The sequence below is a fragment of the Panulirus ornatus genome, chromosome 54, assembly GCF_036320965.1.
Source record: "Panulirus ornatus isolate Po-2019 chromosome 54, ASM3632096v1, whole genome shotgun sequence".
In the NCBI taxonomy this organism is placed as follows: Eukaryota; Metazoa; Arthropoda; class Malacostraca; order Decapoda; family Palinuridae; genus Panulirus; species Panulirus ornatus.
Window position 1 is genome coordinate 2,531,656 of NC_092277.1, and position 18,856 is coordinate 2,550,511.

At 41.7% G+C, this 18,856-nt stretch overlaps 4 protein-coding genes across 4 annotated transcripts; all 4 read left to right on the forward strand.

The window, feature by feature from the left end:
* Positions 1 to 2,259: 2,259 nt before the first annotated feature.
* LOC139765319 (uncharacterized) lies at positions 2,260 to 3,222 on the forward strand. Its single transcript, XM_071692697.1, has one exon. The coding sequence runs from the start codon at positions 2,260 to 2,262 to the stop codon at positions 3,220 to 3,222; it is 963 nt and encodes a 320-aa protein (XP_071548798.1).
* Positions 3,223 to 3,229: 7 nt separating this feature from the next.
* Positions 3,230 to 4,324, forward strand: LOC139765321 (uncharacterized). The gene has a single exon (XM_071692698.1). The coding sequence runs from the start codon at positions 3,230 to 3,232 to the stop codon at positions 4,322 to 4,324; it is 1,095 nt and encodes a 364-aa protein (XP_071548799.1).
* A 9,186-nt stretch (positions 4,325 to 13,510) lies between these two features.
* On the forward strand, positions 13,511 to 14,473 carry LOC139765322 (uncharacterized). Its single transcript, XM_071692699.1, has one exon. The coding sequence runs from the start codon at positions 13,511 to 13,513 to the stop codon at positions 14,471 to 14,473; it is 963 nt and encodes a 320-aa protein (XP_071548800.1).
* A 7-nt stretch (positions 14,474 to 14,480) lies between these two features.
* Positions 14,481 to 15,575, forward strand: LOC139765323 (uncharacterized). The gene has a single exon (XM_071692700.1). The coding sequence runs from the start codon at positions 14,481 to 14,483 to the stop codon at positions 15,573 to 15,575; it is 1,095 nt and encodes a 364-aa protein (XP_071548801.1).
* The last annotated feature ends 3,281 nt before the right edge of the window (positions 15,576 to 18,856 follow it).

Genomic DNA, 18,856 nt, shown 5'->3' on the forward strand with positions numbered 1-18,856 from the left:
AAGACATTGTGATAATAATGTATATGTGTGGGTGTTATGTTTTGTAATTGGTACTGTGACATGTACACTTATTACAGGTTGGGCCCTAGATTAAATAGAGTAACGACCAGTGCTGTCTCACTCACACCTTGGTGAAACAGTCCAACACATCCCCTGCCAAGATGGATGAACAGCTGATGAAGGAGCGGACCATCGCCAAACGCAAGTTTACTAGGAAGGTCAACTTGTTAAAGGAGGCGCAAGGCCGGGATGACCCTTTGGAAGTGTTACGAGGTATTTATGATGACGTGTGCAAACAGTTCCTTGAAATTGAAGAAATTAATGAGCAGTTAGCTGAGTCTCTTGATACAAAGAAATCAAATTATGATGTGCTCATTAATGAACTTGATACTTATATCACTGATATTGAAAGGACAAAAATTCAGGCTCATGCAAGAATAGCTAAAGTCACAAAGAAAGACAAAGCCAGTGTTAACGAAATGCACAAAGTGAGAATGCAGCAGTTAACTCCACCACATTTTGATGGCAAGATTCGTGATTATCCCACATTCTGTAAAGACTATGAATTAATGAAATCAGTATATGAAGATGATCCATATGTGTTGCGATCCTGTCTGTCGGGGGAGGCAATGGAGGTAGTTCACGGGGTGGATGACTCTTTTGATTCCATGATGAAACGGTTGGATGCCAGGTATGGCAATCCAGCAAGACTAGTGCAGTCAGTCTTGAATGACATAAAGACATGAAAACCAATACCCGTGGACAATCCACGGAAATTCATGGATATGGTAAGCATAGTTGAAAGAGCCTCTTTAGATTTAGACAAAGTTAATTTGTCTGAAGAGATGAATACTGTTATTATGGTCAGTCATATAGAAAAGCTTCTCCCACCAATGCAGAAAAGAGAGTGGACGAAAATTTTGCAAACTCTAAAGGATTAAAGTAAAATGTTTGAAGAGTTGCTGAAATATTTGTTGAAAGAGAAACAAGCACTAGAATACATGAATGATGACATTAGGGCAACTAACCCTAATATTAAAGTGCATGTACACTCAGTGAACCTAGACAGTGAAACTGACGTATTAACTACAGCCATAACCCAGCTTCATGGAAAACAAAGCAAGATGGAGGAGTGTTTAGTTAATTTATCTAAGCAAATCTCTATGTTAACTGGAAATATGTCTGGAGTAGAGTCTCAAAGACCAGTTGAATGTTGGTACCATGGCACAGATACACATAATATGTACGGCGTTTCAAAAACTTCAGAGCAAGGAGAAGATTAATGCCGTATATAGGATGGGTGCCTGCTTCCTTTGTTTACAGTTAGGTCACCGGGGCCGTCAATGTTCACAGAAATCTTTATGTGGTGAATGTAGGAGAGGCCACCATCAGATTCTCCATAATTGTTTTGGTAAAGAGCAGGGATACATAAATAGCAGTTTGTCACCAAAAAGGGGCATTTTGTTAATGATAAGTTCAGTTTATGGTAACACACGACCCATAACTACCCTCTGGGACTCTGGTAGCAATATGTCACTCATAACTGATCGTATGGCAAAATTTATGGGCTTAAAAGGGAGAAGCATAAATTTGGCTGTTACTAAAGTAGGAAATGACTATCACAAAATTGAAACATTGGAATATGATGTTCCTCTTAATGATTTTCAAGGCCAAACTCTTGTAATCAAAGCTTGTGGAATATCAGAAATTACCTCAGAAACAGGACAGGTGGATATGGGTAGCGTGGCAGATTTACTAGGAGTACAAGCTAAGAACATTGAACGTCCATATGGCAAAACTGATCTGTTGATCGGCGCTGATTACTGCAAATTATTCCCATCTGTGGTTAAAACTGTAGGTAACCTCCAACTATTCTGGGAACCATTTGGATACTGTATTAGAGGTTCACACACTAGATTAAAGGTGAAAGGTGTCGACTCTGCTCATGTTCTTGTTAGGATTAATCACATTGCTGCATGTACAGTAAATGATTTAGTTGTTGAATCAAAAGCCAGTGTTACGAGAAGGATTGATGACTTCTTCTCTGTAGAAAATCTGGGGACATGTTGCATTCCAAAATGTGGCAACTGCAAATGTGGAAAGTGTCCCCTTGGAAGTAACAAATATTGTCTTAAAGAAGAAAGGGAATTGTCTCTAATAACACAAGGTTTAATACATGACTCAAAAACAAGTCAATGGACAGCTTCCTATCCATGAATAAAATCGCCAAAGACCTTGCCAAATAACTTCACAGCCTGCATGGGCAGACTTAGAGCTACAGAAAAGAGATTAGCAAAAAGAGGAGTTGCATATGCAAAGGAATATAGTGATCAGATCAGTGACATGGTGGAGCGAGGTGTAGCTCGAAAATTGACTACAGATGAAATCAAGGACTATCAGGGCCCAGTACACATCCCTCATCATGAAATATTAAGACCAGACTCTAAATCCACTCCCATCAGAATAGTGTTTAATTCCTCTGTCTCATACATGGGACACGTCTTGAATGACTATTATGCCAAGGGGCCTGATGTGCTGTGTGATCTTTTTGGCATATTGCTTAGGTTTCGTCAGGGTCCGGTAGCAATTGTGGGAGATATCAGTAAAATGTATAATTCTGTACTCCTCTCTGAAGCGGATAAAATGATCCACCGGTTCTTGTGGCGAGATATGAACACTACCAGGGAGCCTGACCATTATTGTTTACAGACGGTAACTTTCGGTGACAGACCCAGTGGAATGAATGCCATGACAGCCCTCCATAAAACTGCCGAAATGTTCAAAGACAAGTACCCGGAAACAGCTGCCATGATCATTAATAACTCGTATGTGGATGACAGTCTTCATTCATGTGAAAGTGCAGAAGAAGCCCTTGAAAGAATGAAAACGACCGAAGAGATCCTTAAAAGAGGAGGATTCCAGATGAAACAATGGGTAATGTCTGGAAGCCATGATATGACAGAAGATTCTAAGATAATTGATACTGAGGTTGAAAAGGTACTAGGGATGATTTGGGAACCAAAGAAAGATCAATTCTCTTACAAAGTAAAGATTAACTTTTCTACAAAACGCAAGAAGATCCGCACTGCTCCTGACCTAACTAACAGTAGAGGAAATAGTGCAAAGGATACCCAAACAACTGACAAAAAGAATGATCCTAAGTCAAGTGGCGTCACTATACGACCCTCTAGGCCTTGCTACACCTTTCACGATACGATGTAAGCTATTAATGAGACATCTCATCACACGAAAACAAGAATGCAAAGATGATGAGCAACTGGGATGGGATGAACCAATCCCTGATGAAATGCATGTGCACTGGGTTAATTTGTTCCAAGATATGTATGCCTTGGAGGAGCTAAGATTTAGGCGGTGTATAAAGCCTGATAATGCACTTGGTAACCCCACACTTGTCATTTATGCTGATGCCAGCAATATTGCATACTCTACATGTGTATACATTCGCTTTGAACTGAAAGATGGCACATTTTCTGCTCAATTACTCGCAGCCAAGAGTCGAATTGCTCCCATTCGGCAAATAACTACTCCGAGACTGGAGCTTTGTGCAGCAGTATTGTCTGCTAGGTTACGGAAGGTAACAGAAAAAGAAACAAGTTTTGTGTTCGATAGGGTACTACATCTAACTGACTCAATGATTGTAAGGTCACAGATACAAAATGAATCACATGGATTTGGAGCTTTTGTTGGAACAAGGATTGCGGAGATTCAGACACATACTAATACTAATGATTGGTGGTGGATGGCCACTGACGGCAATGCTGCGGACTACGCCACACGGTCACACAATCCAAGAAAACTAGGATCCGAGTCAGCATGGCAAAGGGGCCCACACTATTTAACTTTACCTATTGATCAGTGGCCAATAGACCAACCTTGCATAAAGGAGTTACCAGATAAGAATAGAGTATCACTACAATGTAACATCAAACAGGAGGTAACACCCAGGATGAATATTGAAAGGTTTAGGTGTTACAAAAGAATGATAAAGATCACGGCTATAATCCTTTGCATTATTAGAAAGAAAACATTCAGAGGAATATTGCATACACTCACTGCCGATGATGTGAGAAAGGCAGAAAGGTACTGGGTTAAGATGGTCCAAAGGGAATTCGAAGAAAATTGTAAGGAAAGATTCAAAAGGCTAGGACCCAGTAAAGATGAAGATGGGATCATTGTAGTAGGGGAGAGAATCAGCAGCTGGTTGAAGGACAATTGGAATCAAAACCAGTTTATGTTACCCTCGCAAAACCATCAGTTTACCAGACAATACATCACTTACACAACACTGATCACGGGGGTATAGACCTCACCTTAGCTAAACTTCAAAGTAAGTTTTGGGTTATCCTCGCACCATGCATTCAGACATGGGAACACAGTTAATGGCTGCCAATAAAGAAATCAGGAATATGACTGAAAAATGGAACATGGACCAAATATCTCAAATCGGGCTTCATCAAGGTATGACATGGTCATTCAACAAATCGGTGAATGCACCCTGGCAAAATGGTGCATGCGAATCTCTGATTAAGACGGTGAAACGGCTGCTTGTTATAGTAGTGGTCGAAAATGTACTAAGCTTCGGCGAACTACAAACTGTGTATATGAGGTAGCAAATATATTGAATGAACGCCCAATCGGACTGAAACCTGAATACGATATATCTTTGGGTGCTTACTTGTGCCCTAACGATCTACTGCTTGGTCGTGCAAGCAACAAGGTACCAAGTGGGCCCATGGTGGAAACGACTGATACAAGGAAGCGTTTCAGTCTTGTACAAAGTATTGTAACCTCGTTTTGGAGGAAATGGATGAGAGACTACTTCCCAACCTTAACCATCAAGCAAAAATGGCACACGGCACGTAGAAATTTGCGGGAAGGAGATGTTGTTTTAGTGCAAGACAGTGATTTGATTAGAGGAAATTGGAAATTAGCACAGGTTTTCTGAAAGAGCTAAACCAGGCAGGGACGGAAAAGTACGAGATGTAGTATTAAGATACAAAATCTCGAAGTCTGACTCTATGTGTGATGGGAAGGACAGGTTGATCAACAGATCGGTTCACAGACTTGTGTTGCTGCTCCCCATTGAGGAGCAATAATTGTTTTTGCTTGTAGTTGTGGCGGAAGTGTACTGAGAATATCTCAGTATGTCCTATTGGTCAAGTTTTCTTTGAATTGAATAGATAAATTGTATTATTATATTATTGTTATTGTATTAACTAAATTTGTTATTTTCTTATGTTTTGCATACAATTTGTACTATTATTTTGCTAATGAGATATTATATTTCGCTCTCCCGTTTTGGCATGAGCTTGTCGCTGTTCTTGTGTGTAAAGTTGTGATGTAGGAGTTGAGTGACGTGGACAGGATGGAAGTGTTGTCCATGCCGTCAGCTAGTGGGCCTTCATTGTTTCTCGGGAAGGCCTGTATGTTGGGTGGTGACGACTGGTGGAGGTGTTGGGGCAAGGGTTGCAGTGCCCAGGTGTGGGGCAGGGATTTAATGTTGGTGATCCTGGAGCTGTGTGGCACATGGTCCAGTCTCAAGAATGTTATGCCGGAGTACACCATTGTGCTAGTAATTGTGACCCTGAACCTATGAAAAGTGATCTCAACTCCAGTTTCACCTGTGTGCTGATAGGGGAGGCACTGTGTGAGTAATTGGATGTAGTAAATAAGACATTGTGATAATAATGTATATGTGTGGGTGTTATGTTTTGTAATTGGTACTGTGACATGTACACTTATTACAGGTTGGGCCCTAGATTAAGAGTAAAGACCAGTGCTGTCTCACTCACACCTTGGTGAAACAATTGTTGGAACCACTATTTCTTCATACATGCCCATTTTTGCTTTCCAAGATAATGTTCTCGACTTCCACACATTCTTCAACGCTCCCAGAATTTTCGCCCCCTCCCCCACCCTATGATTCACTTCCGCTTCCATGGTTCCATCCGCTGCCAAATCCACTCCCAGATATCTAAAACACTTTGCTTCCTCCAGTTTTTCTCCATTCTCCTTACCTCCCAATTGACTTGACCCTCAACCCTACTGTACCTAATAACCTTGCTCTTATTCACATATACTCTCAACTTTCTTCTTTCGCACACTTTACCAAACTCAGTCACCAGCTTCTGCAGTTTCTCACATGAATCAGCCGCCAGCGCTGTATCATCAGCGAACAACAACTGACTCACTTTCCAAGCTTTCTCATCCACAACAGACTGCATACTTGCCCCTCTTTCCCAAACTCTTGCATTCACCTCCCTAACAACCCCATCCATATACAAATTAAACAACCATGGAGACATCACACACCCCTGCCGCAAACCTACATTTACTGAGAACCAATCACTTTCCTCTCCTCCTACACGTACACATGCCTTACATCCTCGATAAAAACTTTTCACTGCTTCTAACAACTTTCCTCCCACACCATATATTCTTAATACCTTCCACAGAGCATCTCTATCAACTCTGTCATATGCCTTCTCCAGATCCATAAATGCTACATACAAATCCATTTGCTTTTCTAAGTATTTCTCACATACATTCTTCAAAGCGAAAAGCTGATCCACACATCCTCTACCACTTCTGAAATCACACTGCTCTTCCCCAATCTGATACTCTGTACATGCTTTCACCCTCTCAATCAATGCCCTCCCATATAATTTACCAGGAATACTCAACAAACTTATACATCTGTAATTTGAGCACTCACTCTTATCTCCTTTGCCTTTGTACAATGGCACTATGAAAGCATTCCGCCAATACTCAGGCACCTCGCCATAAATCATACATACATTGAATAACCTTGCCAACCAATCAACAATAGAGTCACCCCCTTTTTTAATAGATTCCACTGCAATACCATCCAACCCGCTGCCTTGCCAGCTTTCATCTTCCGCAAAGCTTTTACTACCTCTTCTCTGTTTACCAAATCATTTTCCCTAACCCTCTCACTTTGCACACCACCTCGACCAAAACACCCTATATCTGCTACTCTATCATCAAACACATTCAACAAACCTTCAAAATACTCACTCCATCTTCTCACATCACCAACTACTTGTTATCACCTCCCCATTAGCGCCCTTCACTGAAGTTCCCATTTGTTCCCTTGTCTTACGCACTTTATCTACCTCCTTCCAAAAGATCTTTTTATTCTCCCTAAAATTCAATGATGCTCTCTCACCCCAACTCTCATTTGCCCTCTTTTTCACCTCTTGCACCTTTCTCTTGACCTCCTGCCTCTTTCTTTTATACATCTTCCACTCATTTGCATTATTTCCCTGCAAAAATCGTCGGAATGCCCCTCTCTACTCTTTCACTAATAATCTTACTTCTTCATCCCAACACTCACTACCCTTTCTAATTTGCCCACCTCCCACGCTTCTCATGCCACAAGCATCTTTTGCGCAAGCCATCACTGCTTCCCTAAATACATCCCATTCCTCCCCCACTCCCCTTACCTCCTTTGTTCTCACATTTTTCCATTCTGAACTCAGTCTCTCCTGGTACTTCCTCACACAAGTCTCCTTCCCAAGCTCATTTACTCTCACCACTCTCTTCACCCCAACATTCTCTCTTCTTTTCTGAAAACCTCTACAAATCTTCACCTTCGCCTCCATAAGATAATGATCAGACATCCCTCCAGTTGCACCTCTCAGCACATTAACATCCAAAACCCTCGCTTTCGCGCGCTTATCAATCAACGCGTAATCCAATAACGCTCTTTGGCCATCTCTCCTACTTACATACGTATGCATATGTATATCTCTCTTTTTAAACCAGGTATTTCCGATCACCAGTCCTTTTTCAGCACATAAATCTACAAGCTCTTCACCATTTCCATTTACAACACTGAACACCCCATATATACCAATTTTTCCCTCAACTCCCACATTACTCACCTTTGCATTCAAATCACCCATCACTATAACCCGGTCTTGTGCATCAAAACCACTAACACACTCATTCAGCTGCTCCCAAAACACTTGCCTCTCATGATATTTCTTTTCATGCCCAGGTGCATATGCACCAGTAATCATCCATCTCTCTCCATCAACTTTCAGTTTTGCCCATATCAATCTAGAATTTACTTTCTTACCCTCTATCACATACTCCCACCACTCCTGTTTCAGGAGTAGTGCTACTCCTTCCCTTGCTCTTGTCCTCTCACTCTCCCCTGACTTTACTCCTAAGACATTCCAAAGCACTCTTCCCCTTTAACCTTGTGCTTCGTTTCACTCAGAGCCAAAACATCCAGGTTCCTTTCCACAAACATAATACCTATCTCTCCTTTTTTTCTCATCTTGGTTATATCCACACACACTTAGACACCCCAATGTGAGCCTCGAGGAGGATGAGCACACCCCGCGTGAATCCTTCTCCTGTTTCGCCGCTTAAAAAGTTAAAATATAAGGAGGGGAGGGTTTCTAGCCTCCAGCTCCCGTCCCCTTTAGTCGACTTCTACGACACGTGAGGAATGCGTGTGAAGTATTTTTTCTCCCCTATCCGCTATCCCCAGGGATATATATATATATATATATATATATATATATATATATATATATATATATATATATATATATATATATATATATTTATATAATCCCTGGGGATAGGGAAGAAAGAATACTTCCTACGCATTCCCCGCGTGCCTCAGAAGGCGACTAAAGGGGACGGGAGCGGGGGGCTAGAAATTCTCCCCTCCTCGTATTTTATCTTTTTAAAAGGGGTAACAGAAAAAGGAGTCATGCAGGGACTGCTCATCCTCCTCGAAGGCTCAGACTGGGGTGTCTAAATATGTGTGGATATAACCAAGATGAGAAAAAGGGAGATAGGTAGTATGTTTGAGGAAAGCAACCTGGATGTTTTGTCTCTGAGTGAAAGGAAGCTCATGGATAAAGGGGAAGAGTGGTTTGGGAATGTTTTGGGAGTAAAGTCAGGGGTTCGTGAGAGGACAAGAGCAAAGGAAGGAGTAGCGCTACTCCTGAAACAGGAGTTGTGGTAGTATGTGATAGAGTATAGGAGAGTAACTAGATTGATATGGGTAAAACTGAAAGTGGATGAAAAGAGATGGGTGAATATTGGTGCCTACGCAACTGGGCATGAGAAAAAAGATCATGAGAAGCAAGTGTTTTGGGAACAGATGAGCGAGTGTGTTAGCAGTTTTGATACACGAGACCGGGTTATAGTGATGGGTGATTTGAATGCAAAGGTGAGTAATGTGGCAGTCGAGGGAATAATTGGTATACATGGGGTGTTCAGTGTTGCAAATGGAAATGGTGAAGAACTTGTAGATTTATGTGCTGAAAAAGGACTGGTGATTGGGAATACCTGGTTTAAAAAGAGAGATATATATAAGTATAGGTATGTAAGTAGGAGAGATGAGCAGAGAGCGTTATTGGATTACGCGTTAATTGATAGGAGTGTGAAAGAGACTTTTGAATGTTAATGTGCTGAGAGGTGCGACTGGAAGGATGTCTGATCACTGTCTTGTGGAGATGAAGGTAAAGATTTGTAGAGGCTTTCAGAAAAGAAGAGAGAATGTTGGGGTGAAGAGAGTGGTGAGAGCAAGTGAGCTCGGGAAGATGACTTGTGTGAGGAAGTACCAGGAGAGAAGGAGTGCAGAATGGAAAAAGGTGAGAGCAAAGGAGATAAGGGGATTGGGGGAGGAATGGGATGTATTTAGGCTTGCACAAAATATGATTGTGGCATGAGAAAGGCGGGAGGTGGGCAGATTAGAAAGGGTAGTGAGTGGAGGGATGAAGAAATAAGATTATTAGTGAAAAAGAGGAGAGACGCATTTGGTCGATTTTTGCAGGGAAATAGTGCAAATGACTGGGAGATGTATAACAGAAGGAGGCATGAGGTCAAGAGAAAGGTGCAAGAGGTGAAAAGGAGGGCAAATGAGGGTTGGGGTGAGAGAGTATCATCAAACTGTAGGGGGAATAAAAAGATGTTTTGGAAGGCGGTAAATAGAGTGCATAAGACAAGAGAAAAAATGGGAACATTGGTGAAGGAGGGAAATGGGGAGGTAATAACGAGTAGTGATGAAGTGAGAAAAGGATGGAGTGAGTATTTTGAAGGTTTGTTGAATCTGTTTGATGATAGAGTGGCAGATATAGGATGTTTTGCTCGGGGTGGTGTGCGAAGTGAGAGGGTCAGGGAGAATTGTTTGGTAAACAGAGAAGTAGCGAAAGTTTTGAGGAAGATGAAAGCCGGCGAGGCGGAGGGTTTGGATGGTATTGCAGTGGAATTTATTTAAAAAAAGGGGGTGACTATGTTGTTTATTTGGTTGGTAAGGATATTCAATGTATGGATGGATCATGGTGAAGTGCCTGTTCCATCAATGTTATATGGTTGCGAGGCATGGGCTATACATAGGGTTGTGCAGAGGAGGTTGGATTTGTTGGAAAAATGTTTTGAGGACAATATGTGGTGTGAGATGGTTTGATCGAGTAAGTAATGAAAGGGTAAGAGAGATGTGTGATAATGAAAAAAGAGTGTGATTGAGAGAGCAGAAGAGGGAGTGTCGAAATGGTTTGGACACATGGAGAGAATGAGCGAGGAAAGATTGACAAAAAGGATATATGTGTCAGAGGTGGAGGGAAAAAGGAGAAGTCGGAGACCAAATTGAAGGTGGAGGGATGGAGTGAAAAAGATTTTGAGCGATCGGGACCTGAACATACAGGAGAGTGAAAGGCGTGCAAGGAATAGAATGAATTGAAATGATGTGGTATACGCGATCGACATGCTGTGAATGGACATGACCAGGGCATGTGAAGCGTCTGGGGTAAACCATGGAAAATTCTGTGGGGCCTGGATGTGGATAGGTGGCTGTCGTTTTGGTGCATTACATATGACAGCTTGTCGCTGTTCTTGTGTGTAAAGTTGTGATGTAGGAGTTGAGTGACGTGGACAGGATGGAAGTGTTGTCCATGCCGTCAGCTAGTGGGCCTTCATTGTTTCTCGGGAAGGCCTGTATGTTGGGTGGTGACGACTGGTGGAGGTGTTGGGGCAAGGGTTGCAGTGCCCAGGTGTGGGGCAGGGATTTAATGTTGGTGATCCTGGAGCTGTGTGGCACATGGTCCAGTCTCAAGAATGTTATGCCGGAGTACACCATTGTGCTAGTAATTGTGACCCTGAACCTATGAAAAGTGATCTCAACTCCAGTTTCACCTGTGTGCTGATAGGGGAGGCACTGTGTGAGTAATTGGATGTAGTAAATAAGACATTGTGATAATAATGTATATGTGTGGGTGTTATGTTTTGTAATTGGTACTGTGACATGTACACTTATTACAGGTTGGGCCCTAGATTAAATAGAGTAACGACCAGTGCTGTCTCACTCACACCTTGGTGAAACAGTCCAACACATCCCCTGCCAAGATGGATGAACAGCTGATGAAGGAGCGGACCATCGCCAAACGCAAGTTTACTAGGAAGGTCAACTTGTCAAAGGAAGCGCAAGGCCGGGATGACCCTTTGGAAGTGTTACGAGGTATTTATGATGACATGTGCAAACAGTTCCTTGAAATTGAAGAAATTAATGAGCAGTTAGCTGAGTCTCTTGATACAAAGAAATCAAATTATGATGTGCTCATTAATGAACTTGATACTTATATCACTGATATTGAAAGGACAAAAATTCAGGCTCATGCAAGAATAGCTAAAGTCACAAAGAAAGACAAAGCCAGTGTTAACGAAATGCACAAAGTGAGAACGCAGCAGTTAACTCCACCACATTTTGATGGCAAGCTTCGTGATTATCCCACATTCTGTAAAGACTATGAATTAATGAAATCAGTATATGAAGATGATCCATATGTGTTGCGATCCTGTCTGTCGGGGGAGGCAATGGAGGTAGTTCACGGGGTGGATGACTCTTTTGATTCCATGATGAAAAGGTTGGATGCCAGGTATGGCAATCCAGCAAGACTAGTGCAGTCAGTCTTGAATGACATAAAGACATGAAAACCAATACCCGTGGACAATCCACGGAAATTCATGGATATGGTAAGCATAGTTGAAAGAGCCTCTTTAGATTTAGACAAAGTTAATTTGTCTGAAGAGATGAATACTGTTATTATGGTCAGTCATATAGAAAAGCTTCTCCCACCAATGCAGAAAAGAGAGTGGACGAAAATTTTGCAAACTCTAAAGGATTAAAGTAAAATGTTTGAAGAGTTGCTGAAATATTTGTTGAAAGAGAAACAAGCACTAGAATACATGAATGATGACATTAGGGCAACTAACCCTAATATTAACGTGCATGTACACTCAGTGAACCTAGACAGTGAAACTGACGTATTAACTACAGCCATAACCCAGCTTCATGGAAAACAAAGCAAGATGGAGGAGTGTTTAGTTAATTTATCTAAGCAAATCTCTATGTTAACTGGAAATATGTCTGGAGTAGAGTCTCAAAGACCAGTTGAATGTTGGTACCATGGCACAGATACACATAATATGTACGGCGTTTCAAAAACTTCAGAGCAAGGAGAAGATTAATGCCGTATATAGGATGGGTGCCTGCTTCCTTTGTTTACAGTTAGGTCACAGGGGCCGTCAATGTTCACAGAAATCTTTATGTGGTGAATGTGGGAGAGGCCACCATCAGATTCTCCATAATTGTTTTGGTAAAGAGCAGGGATACATAAATAGCAGTTTGTCACCAAAAAGGGGCATTTTGTTAATGATAAGTTCAGTTTATGGTAACACACGACCCATAACTACCCTCTGGGACTCTGGTAGCAATATGTCACTCATAACTGATCGTATGGCAAAATTTATGGGCTTAAAAGGGAGAAGCATAAATTTGGCTGTTACTAAAGTAGGAAATGACTATCACAAAATTGAAACATTGGAATATGATGTTCCTCTTAATGATTTTCAAGGCCAAACTCATGTAATCAAAGCTTGTGGAATATCAGAAATTACCTCAGAAACAGGACAGGTGGATATGGGTAGCGTGGCAGATTTACTAGGAGTACAAGCTAAGAACATTGAACGTCCATATGGCAACACTGATCTGTTGATCGGCGCTGATTACTGCAAATTATTCCCATCTGTGGTTAAAACTGTAGGTAACCTCCAACTATTCTGGGAACCATTTGGATACTGTATTAGAGGTTCACACACTAGATTAAAGGTGAAAGGTGTCGACTCTGCTCATGTTCTTGTTAGGATTAATCACATTGCTGCATGTACAGTAAATGATTTAGTTGTTGAATCAAAAGCCAGTGTTACGAGAAGGATTGATGACTTCTTCTCTGTAGAAAATCTGGGGACATGTTGCATTCCAAAATGTGGCAACTGCAAATGTGGAAAGTGTCCCCTTGGAAGTAACAAATATTGTCTTAAAGAAGAAAGGGAATTGTCTCTAATAACACAAGGTTTAATACATGACTCAAAAACAAGTCAATGGACAGCTTCCTATCCATGAATAAAATCGCCAAAGACCTTGCCAAATAACTTCACAGCCTGCATGGGCAGACTTAGAGCTACAGAAAAGAGATTAGCAAAAAGAGGAGTTGCATATGCAAAGGAATATAGTGATCAGATCAGTGACATGGTGGAGCGAGGTGTAGCTCGAAAATTGACTACAGATGAAATCAAGGACTATCAGGGCCCAGTACACATCCCTCATCATGAAATATTAAGACCAGACTCTAAATCCACTCCCATCAGAATAGTGTTTAATTCCTCTGTCTCATACATGGGACACGTCTTGAATGACTATTATGCCAAGGGGCCTGATGTGCTGTGTGATCTTTTTGGCATATTGCTTAGGTTTCGTCAGGGTCCGGTAGCAATTGTGGGAGATATCAGTAAAATGTATAATTCTGTACTCCTCTCTGAAGCGGATAAAATGATCCACCGGTTCTTGTGGCGAGATATGAACACTACCAGGGAGCCTGACCATTATTGTTTACAGACGGTAACTTTCGGTGACAGACCCAGTGGAATGAATGCCATGACAGCCCTCCATAAAACTGCCGAAATGTTCAAAGACAAGTACCCGGAAACAGCTGCCATGATCATTAATAACTCGTATGTGGATGACAGTCTTCATTCATGTGAAAGTGCAGAAGAAGCCCTTGAAAGAATGAAAACGACCGAAGAGATCCTTAAAAGAGGAGGATTCCAGATGAAACAATGGGTAATGTCTGGAAGCCATGATATGACAGAAGATTCTAAGATAATTGATACTGAGGTTGAAAAGGTACTAGGGATGATTTGGGAACCAAAGAAAGATCAATTCTCTTACAAAGTAAAGATTAACTTTTCTACAAAACGCAAGAAGATCCGCACTGCTCCTGACCTAACTAACAGTAGAGGAAATAGTGCAAAGGATACCCAAACAACTGACAAAAAGAATGATCCTAAGTCAAGTGGCGTCACTATACGACCCTCTAGGCCTTGCTACACCTTTCACGATACGATGTAAGCTATTAATGAGACATCTCATCACACGAAAACAAGAATGCAAAGATGATGAGCAACTGGGATGGGATGAACCAATCCCTGATGAAATGCATGTGCACTGGGTTAATTTGTTCCAAGATATGTATGCCTTGGAGGAGCTAAGATTTAGGCGGTGTATAAAGCCTGATAATGCACTTGGTAACCCCACACTTGTCATTTATGCTGATGCCAGCAATATTGCATACTCTACATGTGTATACATTCGCTTTGAACTGAAAGATGGCACATTTTCTGCTCAATTACTCGCAGCCAAGAGTCGAATTGCTCCCATTCGGCAAATAACTACTCCGAGACTGGAGCTTTGTGCAGCAGTATTGTCTGCTAGGTTACGGAAGGTAACAGAAAAAGAAACAAGTTTTGTGTTCGATAGGGTACTACATCTAACTGACTCAATGATTGTAAGGTCACAGATACAAAATGAATCACATGGATTTGGAGCTTTTGTTGGAACAAGGATTGCGGAGATTCAGACACATACTAATACTAATGATTGGTGGTGGATGGCCACTGACGGCAATGCTGCGGACTACGCCACACGGTCACACAATCCAAGAAAACTAGGATCCGAGTCAGCATGGCAAAGGGGCCCACACTATTTAACTTTACCTATTGATCAGTGGCCAATAGACCAACCTTGCATAAAGGAGTTACCAGATAAGAATAGAGTATCACTACAATGTAACATCAAACAGGAGGTAACACCCAGGATGAATATTGAAAGGTTTAGGTGTTACAAAAGAATGATAAAGATCACGGCTATAATCCTTTGCATTATTAGAAAGAAAACATTCAGAGGAATATTGCATACACTCACTGCCGATGATGTGAGAAAGGCAGAAAGGTACTGGGTTAAGATGGTCCAAAGGGAATTCGAAGAAAATTGTAAGGAAAGATTCAAAAGGCTAGGACCCAGTAAAGATGAAGATGGGATCATTGTAGTAGGGGAGAGAATCAGCAGCTGGTTGAAGGACAATTGGAATCAAAACCAGTTTATGTTACCCTCGCAAAACCATCAGTTTACCAGACAATACATCACTTACACAACACTGATCACGGGGGTATAGACCTCACCTTAGCTAAACTTCAAAGTAAGTTTTGGGTTATCCTCGCACCATGCATTCAGACATGGGAACACAGTTAATGGCTGCCAATAAAGAAATCAGGAATATGACTGAAAAATGGAACATGGACCAAATATCTCAAATCGGGCTTCATCAAGGTATGACATGGTCATTCAACAAATCGGTGAATGCACCCTGGCAAAATGGTGCATGCGAATCTCTGATTAAGACGGTGAAACGGCTGCTTGTTATAGTAGTGGTCGAAAATGTACTAAGCTTCGGCGAACTACAAACTGTGTATATGAGGTAGCAAATATATTGAATGAACGCCCAATCGGACTGAAACCTGAATACGATATATCTTTGGGTGCTTACTTGTGCCCTAACGATCTACTGCTTGGTCGTGCAAGCAACAAGGTACCAAGTGGGCCCATGGTGGAAACGACTGATACAAGGAAGCGTTTCAGTCTTGTACAAAGTATTGTAACCTCGTTTTGGAGGAAATGGATGAGAGACTACTTCCCAACCTTAACCATCAAGCAAAAATGGCACACGGCACGTAGAAATTTGCGGGAAGGAGATGTTGTTTTAGTGCAAGACAGTGATTTGATTAGAGGAAATTGGAAATTAGCACAGGTTTTCTGAAAGAGCTAAACCAGGCAGGGACGGAAAAGTACGAGATGTAGTATTAAGATACAAAATCTCGAAGTCTGACTCTATGAGTGATGGGAAGGACAGGTTGATCAACAGATCGGTTCACAGACTTGTGTTGCTGCTCCCCATTGAGGAGCAATAATTGTTTTTGCTTGTAGTTGTGGCGGAAGTGTACTGAGAATATCTCAGTATGTCCTATTGGTCAAGTTTTCTTTGAATTGAATAGATAAATTGTATTATTATATTATTGTTATTGTATTAACTAAATTTGTTATTTTCTTATGTTTTGCATACAATTTGTACTATTATTTTGCTAATGAGATATTATATTTCGCTCTCCCGTTTTGGCATGAGCTTGTCGCTGTTCTTGTGTGTAAAGTTGTGATGTAGGAGTTGAGTGACGTGGACAGGATGGAAGTGTTGTCCATGCCGTCAGCTAGTGGGCCTTCATTGTTTCTCGGGAAGGCCTGTATGTTGGGTGGTGACGACTGGTGGAGGTGTTGGGGCAAGGGTTGCAGTGCCCAGGTGTGGGGCAGGGATTTAATGTTGGTGATCCTGGAGCTGTGTGGCACATGGTCCAGTCTCAAGAATGTTATGCCGGAGTACACCATTGTGCTAGTAATTGTGACCCTGAACCTATGAAAAGTGATCTCAACTCCAGTTTCACCTGTGTGCTGATAGGGGAGGCACTGTGTGAGTAATTGGATGTAGTAAATAAGACATTGTGATAATAATGTATATGTGTGGGTGTTATGTTTTGTAATTGGTACTGTGACATGTACACTTATTACAGGTTGGGCCCTAGATTAAATAGAGTAAAGACCAGTGCTGTCTCACTCACACCTTGGTGAAACAATTGTTGGAACCACTATTTCTTCATACATGCCCATTTTTGCTTTCCGAGATAATGCTCTCGACTTCCACACATTCTTCAACGCTCCCAGAATTTTCGCCCCCTCCCCCACCCTATGATTCACTTCCGCTTCCATGTTTCCATCCGCTGCCAAATCCACTCCCAGATATCTAAAACACTTCACTTCCTCCAGTTTTTCTCCATTCAAACTTACCTCCCAATTGACTTGACCCTCAACCCTACTGTACCTAATAACCTTACTCTTATTCACATTTACTCTCAACTTTCTTCTTTCGCACACTTTACCAAACTCATTCACCAGCTTCTGCAGTTTCTCACATGAATCAGCCACCATCGCTGTATCATCAGCGAACAACAACTGACTCACTTTCCAAGCTTTCTCATCCACAACAGACTGCATACTTGCCCCTCTCTTCAAAACTCTTGCATTCACCTCCCTAACAACCCCATCCATATACAAATTAAACAACCATGGAGACATCACACACCCCTGCCGCAAACCTACATTTACTGAGAACCAATCACTTTCCTCCTACACGTACACATGCCTTACATCCTCGATAAAAACTTTTCACTGCTTCTAACGACTTGCCTCCCACACCATATATTCTTAATACCTGCCACAGAGCATCTCTATCAACTCTATCATATGCCTTCTCCAGATCCATAAATGCTACACACAAATCCATTTGCTTTTCTAAGTATTTCTCACATACATTCTTCAAAGCGAACACCTGATCCACACATCCTCTACCACTTCTGAAATCACACTCCTCTTCCCCAATCTGATACTCTGTACATGCCTTCACCCTCTCAATCAATACCCTCCCATATAATTTCCCAGGAATACTCAACAAACTTATACATCTGTAATTTGAGCACTCACCTTTGTCCCCTTTGCCTTTGTACAATGGCACTATAAAAGCATTCCGCCAATACTCAGGCACCTCACCATAAATAATACATACATTAAATAACTTTGCCAACCAATCAACAATACAGTCATCCCCTTTTTTAATAGATTCCACTGCAATACCATCTAACCCGCTGCCTTGCCAGCTTTCATCTTCCGCTAAGCTTTTACTACCTCTTCTCTGTTTACCAAATCATTTTCCCTAACCCTCTCACTTTGCACACCACCTCGACCAAAACACCCTATATCTGCCACTCTATCATCAAACACATTCAACAAACCTTCAAAATACTCACTCCATCTTCTCACATCACCAACTACTTGTTATCACCTCCCCATTAGCCCCCTTCACTGAAGTTCCCATTTGTTCCCTTGTCTTACGCACTTTATCTACCTCCCTCCAAAAGATCTTTTTATTCTCCCTAAAATTCAATGATGCTCTCTCACCCCAACTCTCATTTGCCCTCTTTTTCACCTCTTGCACCTTTCTCTTGACCTCCTGCCTCTTTCTTTTATACATCTTCCACTCATTTGCATTATTTCCCTGCAAAAATCGTCGGAATGCCCCTCTCTACTCTTTCACTAATAATCTTACTTCTTCATCCCAACACTCACTACCCTTTCTAATTTGCCCACCTCCCACGCTTCTCATGCCACAAGCATCTTTTGCGCAAGCCATCACTGCTTCCCTAAATACATCCCATTCCTCCACCACTCCCCTTACCTCCTTTGTTCTCACATTTCTCCATTCTGAACTCAGTCTCTCCTGGTACTTCCTCACACAAGTCTCCTTCCCAAGCTCACTTACTCTCACCGCTCTCTTCACCCCAACATTCTCTCTTC